A 14,404-nucleotide genomic window follows, 5' to 3' on the forward strand; every position below is an offset into this window, starting at 1 on the left:
CCAGAGTGGCAGCAGGGAGAGCAGGGTGGGCACTGGAGGCAGCAGCTCTGTGAGCCAGAGTGGAATGGGCTGCAGCCCCAGCAGCGTCCAGACCTCAGGAGGCAGTGGCTACAAGTCTGGTAGTGGGGGCAGCACCAGTGTCCGCTTCTCCCAGACCACCAGCTCAAGCCAGCACTACTCCAAGTGATCCACTGGGCCAAATCTGCTTGCCCGTCTGCTTCCTTCTGAGCCTACAACAGCACTTCCCACTCTCTGCCTGGCATCAACAGATGCGTATGGCTCAACTCTGCTTTTCCTCAAGTTCCCTGGAGAAGGAGCTGAACCCCTCGATCCTCCACCCCCAAGTCCGGCTGCTAGTCTGGGATGATGATGACCCTGGAAGAGTCCCTGTGATGACCCCTGCCTCTGGATGACACCACCTGAGCCCAGGCCAGTCTGTGCCTTCTCAGCCTGGTCTGTTTCCACTCTGGCCCATCTCTTCCACGGGAGATGATGGTTTGAAGCCAGCACATCTCAGCACTGACTGAGGAGGGCGGCACAGGGAGGTCAATACTGGAGGATGGATGGCCAAGATCTCCAGTCTGCTGGTTTCTGGCGAGTCCTCCCCACCTGTGGACATCATATCCTGACTCACCTCTGCCCCTTAATCTCCTGAGCTGTGGGTCCTCTGGTGATGATTATGCCATACCTTCCTTTCTCAATAAACAGCACTGTATTTCACATTCTGGTGTTTGGCTTTCATTCAAGGTCACAGAGAAGACCAAGGCCCAAGAGTAGAGGTAAATCATGCGTGTGTGTGTGTGTGTTCTTCCAGAAGTTCAGTAGTGGGTATAAATTACGCTAAGTAGTTTTAGCATCTCCTTTATCCATTTGCTTGGGCCTACAACAAGTCTGCTCAAGAGTATTTATGTTAAGTGGGGACCTGCCCCACTCCCAAGGAGATCAATCCATCCATCTTCCAGCCTCTGAGCAGACCTCTGTGATCCAGTTTAAAGGGTTCTGTAGTTCATCAAGTGAACAGATTCTATTGGAACTTCAGCTCATCCCCATCCCAGCCAGATACAGAGAAAATTCTTTCTATAGACACAACTCCTTTGGTTCAAAGGGTTTAGTATATAACACCCTCTTCTCCCTGCCCAGGTTCTGAGCCAATTAAAAAAATAAAACAGGGGAGGGCAGGTGGCGTGGTGGTTAAGGTGCTGGACTCCCACATGGCTGACTGTGGTTTGAGTTCTGGACCTGGCAGCTTGCTTTCTCACTTTCCATCATTCTTTCTCTCTCTCTTTCTGTCCCTATCTGATCAAATTAAAGTAAAATAAGCAAAGTTAAATAATTCTTAAAAAAACAAATAAACAAAAGAATCTGCAAGTGGAGGGCCAATATTGCTTTTATTACCAACAAAGCAAATACTAGAGGAAGTGATTTACACTTCAGGTGGAATGAGCTTCCTACACAGGACCTCAGGCCTAGGCTAGATTTCCCACCTGGGCAAAGGCAATACAGGGCTCCCACGGTCTTCCATATAGGGTCTGACCCCTAGGGTGCACAGGAGAGCAGGATATAGCTTGCAACGGGCAGCCAGATCTGGTGGTGGATGGGCACTGCTCTGCATGAGCAGCTCTTCCTTCCCGTCTCACCAATCAGCAAAGAGGGTGGAACTGTTAAACACTAGTGAAATGTATTCCAGATGTATGTGCAGGGATGATGCACTATGGCCCTTAGGCCAGCATTTCCCAGCAGTTCTCAGAAAGTTATAACCCATGGGATCAGCAGTTAGCATAATGGCTATGTCACTGGACTCTCATGTAGTCGACTGTGGTTCGAGTCCTGGACCCGGTGGCTTAAAACTCACTCTGAGAGCATGTGCGTGCATGCCCAAGATCCCAAGAGGAGAATGGAGGAGTAGGGATTGTGGCATGGCCATCCCCCCTGGGGGGTGATTTCTTGCTTTCTGTCTCTATGTCTCTCTCTCTTTCTGGCAAGTGCACATGCCCTATAGCAAAAACCTCCCCCAAAAAAAAGAAAAGAAAAGAAAGTTATGCCCCATGTCTGGGGAGGATAGGGATAATGAGGTGGTCACAGAGGAAAACTCATGAAATTGAGAGCTTCACGGAGACGACTTTTAAGGTTTGTGCTCCTTTCCCCAGCCTCCCAGCCAGTCCCTCTGTATGCCTTTGAGCATGGTAAAATAATGATTTGTAAGTCACTAGACTGTGTACTACTCCTCAGAATCCAGGGGGATAGACTAATGAAAGGGCACCTGTATATTTGTCGGCTGGCCCAAGGACAATACCAGGCCCTGGTCTTCGTATTCCTGAGCCCAGGATGGGCCTTAGCTTACCCCATCTGATCTCCAAAATACAAGGGTTTTTCAAAACTTCATGAAAGATACATATAATGAAAAAAACTGCATGAATTAAAAAAATTTTGCAGCAGAATAAACTGTACTATAATCCCATATTCTCCCCCACAAATTTTATGAAGTCCCCTTGTATAGCATCCCTGGTCTCAAGAGAAAGAGACATCTTAAAGGTCCTGTACTTGAAAGGTCAATAAATTCTGCTCATTTTTTCAAGGCCTGCAAGAGGAGATAGCTCCTTTCACCACTTACCTTTGGTACAGCTCTGGGTACGTTGAGCAGGGGCAGGCAGTTCTGAACTGCTGCCCTTACTGGTCTTTCAGAGACATAGCAAGAAAACATCAACCTCTAGAAAGACCCTGTAGCTCTGCTCCATGTGTTACCCAGTTAATGGAAAGATATGACTGCCTGACTTAACCCAGCTTCTCATTAGGCTGGAGCAGCGGGGTTTGGGGATGACATCTGCTTCAGTCTCTTTAACCATCTCTTCTAGAGTTGGATCCCAGATGCTAATTCAGGGCCCTTTATGGGGGGAGTGGGTAACTCTGTGACAGTTTGGTGGTCAATTAAAAAATGAATAGAGGGGCCAGGAGGTGATATGGTAGTTAAGGCTCTGGACTCCCAAATGGCCAACTACGGTTTGAATCCTGGACCTGGTGGCTTAAAAATAACACTGAGCAAGTCTGTGTATGTGTCCAGAATCGCAGGAGGAAAATGGAGGAGAAGGGATTCTAGTGTGGCCCTTCCCCGGGGTGTCTGAAAGGGATTCTAGTGTGGCCCTTCCCCGGGGTGGATCATTGGTGAGTGCATATGCCCTTTGGCAAAAACCTAAGAAAAAAAAAAAAAAAAAAAAAAAAGAGGAGGAAGGGACCCTCTTCCCTTCAGCCAGAATGGGAGATGGAACAGGTCAGATTCCAAGGCAAAAGGAAGCTGAATGCTGATAGTGAGAACCTAGGCTCTTCCTGCAAGCTTTTATGAGAAGGGAGGGTGGCAAGGGTTACTGAGGGAGGTGGTGAAAGACTGAAGGATACTTGAGTTGGGGAAGGGGGTCAGTCAAGAAAGGCATGTTAGAGAGGAAGGCTGGAAGGCTGGAAGAGGCATGGGAAGGGAAATGTATCTGGGTGACATGGAGGAAGAGCAAGCGGACAGGGCTCAACTTCCCAGACTAAATCCCAGGATTGCTCCAGGACTAGCATCATGTTTCAAGCTCCTGACAAGTCTGAGACCAAACCATATGTGAGTGGAGCAGTGTAGTGGAAGCTTCCAGGGTGAGGGCATCATGTCTCAGGTCAGCTCAGGCTGGGGAGGGGTGGAATATTTCTAAGTGTATGGGAGACTCACAATCCTGAACTTTTTTAGACTTCCAAAATCCCTCAAAACCATTTTCCATTTGAAGACAGAACTGAGGCAGCTCTTTGCCTTTGAAGGTAGCCAGACTAGACAGAGTAGGTATTTACCTGTGAGAAATAGTCAGAGGGGGTGGCAGGAGCTTTTCCGAACTGATACTTGAAATCCTACCAGTTATGTCTTTAGGATTTAATAATCTGTCTCCTAGTGGCAAGGGCTGCTTTATTTTCCATTCTTTATCTTTTATTCTTTATTCTTCACTCTTCTTTCTGTCCTTTTAAAGATCTTTTCCTAGGTTAAAAAGCAACACATACTTATTTTTATAGAAAAAATGCATAAGATTCAGTAAAAAAGAAAACAGAAAATAAAGATCACCTGTAATTCTACCCCTTGTGACATTTTCCTATGTTCATACATACACGTCAGACACACAAATATGTCTATATACATAAAAATATGTAAGGTCTTACAATACATACTTCTTTATTACCTGATTTTTCACTTAATCTATTGTTATTGTGGAATTTATCCATTCAGTCATTTAATAACTAAACTGAGTGCCTACTGTTTTCCAGACCCGGTTCCAGGCTCAAGTATAGAGCAAAGAATATCTGCATTTTCTGCTCCCATAGACTTTACAGTTCAGCTTGAAGGGAATTTATAAAAAATTTTTCCATAACAGAAGTATAGACGGAGATCATCATTTTCTTTTTCAGTGCCTATTGTTATTTTTACTTAAAAAAGAAAATTGAGGCACACATTGGGAATTACATTCCTATACTTTTTCTTCTTTCATTCATGTTTTTTGGTCAGTAATGTCTACCGAACATTTTACTAAGCCAAAGCCAGGGAAATGGCCATTAGAACTCTATCTTCTCCTCTTACTCAGGCTGAGCCAAACTAGAACAACATTTTGGTAGGAGAGATTTTGACTGGAAAGGAGGAGCTGGATTTGTAGAACTTGTAGAATCACATTTTTACCAAACTTATTGCCATCTCAACCTAAAACCTAACATACTGATTTATACAGAAAGGATTTTAAGCAAACCTGCACACTTAACATGCTATAAGAAAAGGATATTGTTCGGCCTTGTTTCAGACTATAGTGTGTATTCATTGATGTTCAATAAAACAGTAATTCCAACATAGATAGCATTTTTGGTTTTATAGTATTAACTAAAAAATACACACCATTTAATACTTAAATCTTTAAGTGACTAATCATAGAAATTCTTAGATCTACTATATTAGACTAAATGTTGTTCTATGAAAATGTATTTTCAAAATTATGCTAAAAAAGAGGTTTCTCAAGAAATAATAGGACTACATCAGAACTACTAGAAATGACAAAAGAATTGAAACCCCAGGACTGTCAGTTGATTTTTCACATGTAGCTTTTGGATAAAGGATATCTTGTTTTTACTTATTTCTCACTATGAAGACTAGCTGTCATTTCTCCAAAATGGTGGGCCAAAAATAGCAGTTTCAAAAATCCTGAGAGAGGGGCAGATGGTTTCAGTAAATTAGTCCATTGATGGACTGTAATTCTTACCCAAGTGAAAGAGTTGTGAACACAGAAGACTGATGCAAAGCCTGCCTGTGGTATTTGGGATGGAAAGGGTTTGTCAAGGTGTTATTTTCCGTGTTGTTGACACAGGAATATGTATGCTGGGAGAAGGGATCTCATAGGTAGAATGCATGACATAAGCTTGTCCCAGAGTAGTCTGACTCTCAGAAGCACGAGAGAAAGGTTAAGTCTTCTTTGGCAGGAGCACTAAGATTACTGAATACAAGAAGGAGGGTAATTATTTTTTTGACCCATGGATAATTAACAGTAATGAAGAGCTGCAGGACAGTCTTCCAAGATGCTTTCTGTCACAAGCAGAAGTCTCTCCAAGCCTATTGAGCCCTTGATGCAGAGGTCTCCCAGTGCCTGGGGGCGGGAGCTAGTGATGCAGCCGGTTCCGGGCGTAGGGCCTGGAAGATTGTGTTTTGCGCAAGGAAGTCACCACTAAGTCATTGCTTAAGTCCAGTCCCCGGCCTTCTTTTTCTGCTTTGTAGTCCAGAAACATCTCTTTAAAAGCTAGGAAGTCCGTAAATGTGAGCAGCATATCAAATATGTCATCGGCTACTTCATCTTTACGGTGCTTTAAAGTCGTTGTGAAAGCGGCCATGTTGAATTCGGGAATCCGCTCCAACAGCTGTGCTTCAATATATTTTTCTACCAAAGAAAGGTATTCATTAAAAATCGGTGTGTACGTGAGTTTATTCTCTTCCGTGTCTTCAAATTCCTGGTAGTATTTGTCCATGAAGTTTCTCTGCAGTACTTGGAACTTGGTATTCATGATAATGTCTTCTATAGTTCCAACCACAGCATCAAACTCGGCTTCGGAGGCGGAAGAGATGGAGAATGCGATGCTCTCTTCCTCCGGGGCTTCCGTCACTTCCGTGTTGGCATCCATCCCAGCAGGGGGAGCCGGCGGTGGCTTCCGACCAGCCTGGGCCCCCAGTCGGCACCTGCATCCGCACGGCAGGCCTCGGCCCCGCCCCCTTCCCGCCTCTGGCCTGGCTGTGCCCGCGGGGCGCCCCGCCCTGCCCCGTCACCATGGCCGAGATGACCATTTCTAATGACTGCATAATATTCCATTATATGGGTGTAGCACATTTTGATGTAGGTATTATTTCTAGTTTTTTCCACCATAAAAACATTGCTACTATAAGTGTCCATGTCTCTGAACACTTGTCCTATTCATTCTTTAAGGTAACTTCCTGGATAAGGAATCCTTGATCGCTTAAACATTTTGGTTCAGGGCCAGCAGGTTAAGGCGGCTGGAGGCACAACATACAAACTCCTGGTGTATTTTCCAAGTCATCTGGTGGACACATGGCCAACAGCAGGGTTGGAGTCCCAGATTGGGGTGTGCCTACAGTGCCCAGAATCCCAAGAAGAGAATGGAGGACAAGGGATCATGTTGTGGTCATCCACCCTGGGGAATGCTTTCTCACTTTTTAAAAAAATTGAACTTTATTATTTATTTATTTATTTATTCATTTATTTATTTATTTATTTAAATTTGACCAGAGAGGGAGGGAGAGAGGGAGGGAGAGAGAGAGAGAGAGAGAGAGAGAGAAAGCTGCCAGGTCCAGGACTTGAACTGTGGTCCGCCATGTGGGAGTCCAGCGCCCTTAACCACCATGCTACCTGCTGGACCCTTTCTCTCTCTTTCTGCTGAGAATTCACCCAACCTGTAGCAAACTTGAAAAAAAATATTTGTTTTTGATTCCTATGGTCAAATTGCTCCTCAGAAAGTTTATCAATTTATACTTCTACAAATAATGTATAAGACATTATTCCCCCATTCTTATGAATACTGTGTGGTATTATTTATCATTTTATGTAATTTTTTCATTTCCTTGATTACCAGTGAGGGTGAGCAGTTATACATATGCTTATTAGCTATTTAATTTTCATTTTCTATGAATTGTCTCTTCATTTTAGTTCATATTTTCTTTGGGTGGTCACTTTGTCTTTCATAGTATTCTTTTTTTTTTTTTTTCATTTGACCATCTTTTTTTTTTTTCTAAAGAATTGTCTTATTTAACTTTATTTAGTTTAATCTGATCAGAGAAGGACAGAGTGAGAGAGAGAGGGAAAGTGAGAAAGCAAGCCACCAGGTTCAGGACTCGAACCATAGTCGGCCATGTGGGAGTCCAGCACCCTTAATCGCCCCTTTCATAGTAATCTTTATGTAGTCTTATAGACTAACAAAATTAACCATTTGTTTAAAAAATATACTGCAATGTCTTTTACATGCAGATCTCCATGAGAATGATATTTGGAGGAGGCTGCTGTCTCTTCTGATAAAAGCTGGTGCCCAGGGAGAGTAAAGACCCTTGAAGACCCTGGAGGTAAAGAACCAGGTATAGTGGACATCCGCCGTATATAGAGAAGAATTCGTGAAAAAGCTCTGCAGGGATTGGGGATGAACTTCCCTGGCTTACTGCCAACTACATAGTGGTGAACTCTTGCCTGGGATACTCACAAGAGCCAAGCTGGGCCAGGGGCAGGGATCTCCATGCTAATTAGGCCACTCTTCCAAGCCACTGTCCTTTCTTCTTTGTCCATTCTGGACCTTCTCTCTCCCACTGGCTGAATTCCTGAGGACTCCACTATAGTGTCTAGATTTATTGAAGGAACGACTCCTATTAGCACATCCGTGCAGGAGTAAACTCCTAACTGTCCTCTCTGCCTCCAGGCAGATCTGGCTGGATCTTCCTCAGTGTACTTTTGCTGGCTATAGAGAGAACAATTAGTAATTGTATGCCTTAGAACTCCTTTCTCACACCAGCTTTTTATTTTCAAAGAAATACTTTTATTTAACTTTATTTATTTATTTATTTTAATTTGATTAGAGGGGGGGAGAGAGAGAGAGAGAGAGAGAGAGAGAGAGAGAGCGAGCTTAGGAAAGAAGTGAGAAAGCACTTTCTCTCACTCCTCCTTTTGAGACTACTTGTTTGGCTATTTTGAGCCAGGTGTTCTGCCTTGTTAAAATTGGAGTTACTCATAGTGAAGGCCAAGTCGTCCATGTGTGAACGCTTGGAAATTTATTTCATGCAAGTTTTGCATTAGAAGGTAGCATTAAGATGTGGGGTTTTAGCTGACTGGCAATAATTCTTTGTATTAGAGAAGGACAGAGAAAACCTAGAATTGAGGCATTTCTAACTGCTCTTTTCAGCTTTGCACAATCATTTCTGTCAGTTGGAATTAGGTATGGTTTTTTAAAAAAAAATTATTAATTTTTTTTTTCATTTTAGAGGGATTTTACCTGTAGGGCGAGAGTGAGAGAGAGAGAGAGCGAGCTTAGGAAAGAAGTGAGAAAGCACTTTCTCTCACTCCTCCTTTTGAGACTACTTGTTTGGCTATTTTGAGCCAGGTGTTCTGCCTTGTTAAAATTGGAGTTACTCATAGTGAAGGCCAAGTCGTCCATGTGTGAACGCTTGGAAATTTATTTCATGCAAGTTTTGCATTAGAAGGTAGCATTAAGATGTGGGGTTTTAGCTGACTGGCAATAATTCTTTGTATTAGAGAAGGACAGAGAAAACCTAGAATTGAGGCATTTCTAACTGCTCTTTTCAGCTTTGCACAATCATTTCTGTCAGTTGGAATTAGGTATGGTTTTTTAAAAAAAAATTATTAATTTTTTTTTTCATTTTAGAGGGATTTTACCTGTAGGGCGCATGTGCTCGCCAGAGTGACAGAAAGGGGCAGAGAGACAGAAAACAAGAAATCACCACCCCCACCCCCACCCCAGAGGGAATGGCCACTTTCAATCCTTTCTCTGTTCTCTCAGGATTTTGAACATGCACGCACATGTGCTTGGCGTGAGTTTTAAGCCGCCGGGTCTGGGATTCGAACAGTAGTCGACTACATGGTAGTCCAGCCATGTAACCATTATGTCATTTGCTGGTCCCTTAGGTATGGTTTTTAATATAGGGCTGAGGCAGATTTCCCTCTGGAAATGAGCTGATGCCCTTGAGTGTTCTGATTATAATCTCTGCCTTCCTCACCACACACCTGGACACACACACGCATGAACTCACACTCCTAACTTTTTGAAACAGGGAAGAGGCACAACGCACCAGTGGCAATATAGACAAACTTTGGAGAATCAGGACCCTGCTGATAAGAGGGTATGCCATTTGGCTGATGTTCTAGAGATTATTTTCTGTCACTGTACATAGGGATGACACTGTTAGCTAAGACATGAGGTGTGCCGAGTACTTTCTGTGTGCCTGAAACTGTTCTAAACACAATTCAGTCCTTATAACAACTCTATGAGGTAGATATTCCTGTTTTCTTCATCTCATAGGTGGAAACCAAAAGATGACGGGTTAAACGACTTACCCAGGGTCACTTCCCAATAAGTGGGGATCTGGGATTTGAATGTGAGTGGTGTTGCTACTGTTGGCTAAGTAATGACTCAACTGATTCAAAGACTAGTTAGCTATAAGGAAAGACAAGATTTTTTAATAGCTTCTCACCTTGAGACTCCTGGTGTCAAATGTATTCTGAGATCTTGTTGATTTCTGTGGTGTTTTTGTGGATTAGAAATCCATGCAGTCACAGCTCCATGGGCATATGTCTTGGCAAAGGATATCTTTTTCTTTTCTTTTTTAAAGATGTTTTGCTATAGAGTGCATGTTTGACTGAGAGAGACAGAAAGTGACAAAGATAGAGGGAAAGTGAGAAGTCATTCCCCTTTGCCCTGGCGGGGGGCGATGGGCGGTTGGGTGAGGGATGGCCACACTGCAACCCCTTCTCCATTCTCCTCTAGGGATTTTGGGCATGCACTCATGTATACATGCCTGGAATGGTTTTTGAGCTGCTGGGTCAAGGACTTGAACTGCAGAATTGACCATGTGGGATCTGGTGCTTTAATCACCATGCCACCTGCTGGTCCTGGATATCATTTTATGTAAAGTAAAAGATGCTATGTTCTCCTGGATGGACACAGTCTATGCCAGAGTGCACGACATTTTTGGTAAACAATTATTTCTTTATTCATGATAAAGTATGAGAGAGAGAGTGAATGAGAGAGAGGGAGAGATAGGTCATGATCCCCTTCCTGTATTCCTCCAGCCCATTGGATCCTGGACACTTGCATGTGTGCTTGGCATGTTTGGCCTGAAATTCTTATTCATGACGCAGCTTGCACAACTGACAAGGCAGCCCCAGTGACCCTGTGTCAGTCGGTCATTGTGCTGAATCTTGAGATCTGGGAGAAGAGAACTATTTCTAGTTTGTTGTTGAATCTCTTTTGTCCCCAGGCTCTGTCTGGTCTGCCTCCACACCCCTGAATGCAGGTTGGTGCTGCCTTTCTAGAACCAGACTGTAGTGACATCACAACCTCCCTAAGCCTGCTCTCCAGTGCCCTCACTTCAGCCTACAAGGGCTGGGCAGGACACATGCTCTCAGCAGGGAACACTGCATTCACATTCCTGATAAACCAGACCTACCCATGGTTTACCCACTACATCCAAAAGAAAGTTACTAATTATACCAGTGTGAAGACTAGGAACCTATTTATGTGGACCTGTAGATTTAAGGAATGTAGGGATTAAAAATATGTGCAAATTGGGGAAAGCACATGGTGTAATGGGGTGCTGAACTCCCACAAGGTCAACCGCAGTTCGAGTCCTGGATCTAGAGGCTTGCTTTCTCACTTTCCCTCTCTCTCTCTGTGTCTCTCTCTTTGTCCCCAGGCTCTGTCTGGTCTGCCTCCACACCCCTGAATGCAGGTTGGTGCTGCCTTTCTAGAACCAGACTGTAGTGACATCACAACCTCCCTAAGCCTGCTCTCCAGTGCCCTCACTTCAGCCTACAAGGGCTGGGCAGGACACATGCTCTCAGCAGGGAACACTGCATTCACATTCCTGATAAACCAGACCTACCCATGGTTTACCCACTACATCCAAAAGAAAGTTACTAATTATACCAGTGTGAAGACTAGGAACCTATTTATGTGGACCTGTAGATTTAAGGAATGTAGGGATTAAAAATATGTGCAAATTGGGGAAAGCACATGGTGTAATGGGGTGCTGAACTCCCACATGGTCAACCGCAGTTCGAGTCCTGGATCTAGAGGCTTGCTTTCTCACTTTCCCTCTCTCTCTCTGTGTCTCTCTCTGGTGAATGCATGTGCCCTGTAGCAAATTGGGAAATAATACTAACCAATAAAATTAAATAAACAATCTTTCAAAAATTTGTGCAAGATTAGTAACTTGTAATGATACTGAAAATAATGGCTTATATATGGTGGTGTTGCTTATAGAATGTTTCAATGGCAGCAGAGATCTGGAAGGATGTGGACTGAAGGTGTCTGTTAGGTTTGGCTCTTACGAAGTCAGTGAGGGATGCACTCTCAGGGGCGTGATGCCCATAATACTGGGGTTAGATACAGAACCAGAGTTTGTGAGTTTAGGAGTTGATTGGATATGGAGAAGTGGACATTGTACATGTGAAGTTGATGGAGGGATTTTAAGGATGGGAAACACTTGAGCATGAAAAGCAGAGTTGAGGACAGGAGATGGAGAAGGGTAACTGATGAAGCAAAAAATAGATGGCAGGGAGGCTGTCTTGTGGCCTTGTATAAGAAGAAAGAAGATATAATAAGTGTGAAGGCATCTCAGAGTGAAGATACAGTAGGGATGCTGAGGGGAGATCACTCCTGACAGCTTCAGTGTTCTTGGTGAAGCCAGGTCATCTTCTGAGGTAAGGGAGGAGGGATCAAGAATGGGTTGGAGGAGAGTGGTGGAAGTATGGGGCGTGAATGAGATGTTGACCGAGAAACTAACACCCAGCTGAGGGTGGAGGTCATGGTTTTGTTGTGCCTCAGACTACATGCTCGTGTGGTTGGAAGGGGAAGGAAGTGCTCCGCTTCTGTGGTAGGAGAGGGAAGGAAGTCTGTAGCCTTGGTTTAGAGATGGAACTTAGTCTGATGGTTGAAGCAGCTGAGATGCTGGCTAGAATACTTTTCAGATGATCACTAGACCTTCATTCCACATGGGTGAATTTTGTTCACCCTTCCCCATCACCTGGTCAATGCCTGGCACATAATAGATGCTCAAACAATATTTGTTGAATGAATGAATGAATGAATGAATGATGCTCAGGGAAGAGCAAGAAAAGCAGCTGAGAGAGCTAACGGATTGGGAAAAATGAAGAGGCCAAGATAATGGGAGTGTCTGTAAGAGTGAAGAGCTGTTGTACTAGGAAGTAGGTAGGAAAAAAGCTGTTGTGTTAGGAAGTGGTAGGAGAGTGGGGTTTTGGGGTTTAAGCTTCCAACAGGAATAGATCTTGGTGATGATCCAAGGTGTGACCTTGGAGTGGGTGGCTGAAGTGGAGTAGAGAGGAAAGTGATCAAGCGATTCTAGGGCCAGGACGCAGAGTGGGTCGCTGTCTCAGAGGCAGAACTTGTCAAAGATTATGGTAAGGGAGGGTGAGAGTGGGTGGGGGAACATCATGGCATCCAGAACCCCTGGGGTGGAAGAAACTCAAGAATTCATTTTGTTCAGCTTCCTAATAAATGATGGCAAACAGATTGACTTGGATGGAATAACAGGGTCTTAACACTGACGTGGTCAAATCTGGAGGGAGGAAAGGAAAGGGCAGAGGAAGAGGACATTAAAGGTCAAGAGAGGAGCTCATTCTGCTAGAACAGGTAGCCTGTTGTTATCTGGCTAGAAGAGTGACACGTTGACAATGGTATTTGCATAAAATGTTGGCAGTGATGTCGGGGTGGGTGGGAGCAAGAGAGACTTTGGGCTCTGGGTGGGTCTTTGGGGAGAAGTGAACCACATCCACTGCCATTTTCAGGCTGTCGTAACTAGCATAATTACTTCCACTCATGGGTCAGGCTGGGACATGCCCCCGCATCCCTGTGTAGAACACACTCCGCTCGGCTGTCTTCAGAAGCTTTTGATGATCTGACTTCCATGAAGCTGTAGTGCTTGCTGCACAGACTGGTTCCTGCAAGCTGCTTCTTTATCGCCAATAGGCTGCTTAGTTCTCTGCATAGGCTCCACTTAAGACGCCACCTCTGGGAAGCCTTCCTTGACTGACCTGTTTTCATAATTTCCATTTTAAGCCCCTTCTGTAACTACAGTAGGCTGTGAGTGTTTTTGGTCCCATCTGTGTCTATCTCATGTTCTGGGTGAAGGTGTGAGGCTGTTTGCTTCCTGGATATACAGACCGACTTTTCCTTCCTGTGAATTTTTGTTATATAACCAGAAGGATACTCAATAACTGGAATAGAACTGCTCTGCTTAAACTTTCTCTCTCCTGCTGCCTTATGTGCCTTGCCCCCAAATCTTTCTTTTTTTTTGAGAGAGATTTTTTCTATAGGGCACGTGTGCTTGTCAGAGAGACAGAGACGGAAAAACAGTGAGAACGTACCCCTGGAGGGGATATGGCCACACCATAATCCCTCTTCCTCCAGTCTCCTGTTGGGATCTTGGGGATGCATGTACACACGCCCGGTGTGAGTTTTTTAAGCCGCCGGGTAAGGGACTCGAATGGTGGTCGACTACGTGGGAGTCCAGTGAAGTAACCATTATGCCATCTGCTAGTCCTAATCCCCAAATCTTAGAGAACTGACTTGCCATTCCAGGAGCAGTTCCCATGGTGCTATCCATAGAGGCAAGGCATCGTGCAGATGCGAGGTGTGGCCCAATGTGTCTGCTCCAAGCCCAGATTAAGTATCTAGTAGAGATGGGAGGAGCTCTCCCAGGACATTCCGAGCCTACTCTGTTTTTTTTTTTTTTTTTTTTTAGAGGTTTTTGCTATAGGGCGCGTGTGCTCACCAGTCAGAGAGAGACAGAGAGACAGAAAGCGAGAAATCACCCCCCAGGGGGGATGGCCACACTGCAATCCCTTCTCCATTCTCCTCTCAGGATCTTGGGCACGTACGTACATGCGCCCGGCGTGAGTTTTAAGCCACCGGGTCCGGGATGCGAACCACGGTCGACTACGTGGAAGTCCAGCAACATAGCCATTATGCTAACTGCTGGTCCCCCGAGCCTACTCTGTTTTAAAAAATGACCTATCACTAGAAGACACTTGAGTCACCGAGTTGTTTATCCCCTTGCGCAGGGTCACATGACAGTGGCATTTAATCAAAACTTCTATTCCTTCCAGAA

General features: G+C 44.5%; 2 protein-coding genes across 4 annotated transcripts in view; one reads left to right on the top strand and one right to left on the bottom strand.

Annotated features, from left to right (window-relative positions):
* The window catches only part of LOC102468232 (keratin, type II cytoskeletal 2 oral), a 10,335-nt gene extending 10,148 nt beyond the window's left edge, over positions 1-187 (top strand). Inside the window, exon 12 of the mRNA XM_006141595.1 lies at positions 1-187. This exon is cut by the window's left edge and continues 8 nt beyond it. Within this exon, the coding sequence (XP_006141657.1) occupies positions 1-187 (187 nt within the window).
* The window catches only part of LOC102503018 (ADP-ribosylation factor-like protein 2-binding protein), an 8,973-nt gene extending 2,710 nt beyond the window's left edge, over positions 1-6,263 (bottom strand). For all 3 annotated transcript variants that reach the window (XM_006141594.1, XM_006141592.1, XM_006141593.1), the window contains exons 1-2: positions 5,259-6,263; positions 3,817-3,997 (exon numbers count right to left, since the gene is read on the bottom strand). In XM_006141594.1, coding sequence (XP_006141656.1) covers positions 5,653-6,168 — 516 coding nt within the window. In that variant the 5' untranslated portion in view covers positions 6,169-6,263 and the 3' untranslated portion in view covers positions 3,817-3,997; positions 5,259-5,652. The remainder of the gene's footprint in view (positions 1-3,816; positions 3,998-5,258) is intronic.
* Positions 6,264-14,404: the final 8,141 nt, after the last annotated feature.

This window comes from Tupaia chinensis, unplaced genomic scaffold (assembly GCF_000334495.1).
Source record: "Tupaia chinensis unplaced genomic scaffold, TupChi_1.0 Scaffold000059_1, whole genome shotgun sequence".
Classification (NCBI taxonomy): Eukaryota; Metazoa; Chordata; class Mammalia; order Scandentia; family Tupaiidae; genus Tupaia; species Tupaia belangeri.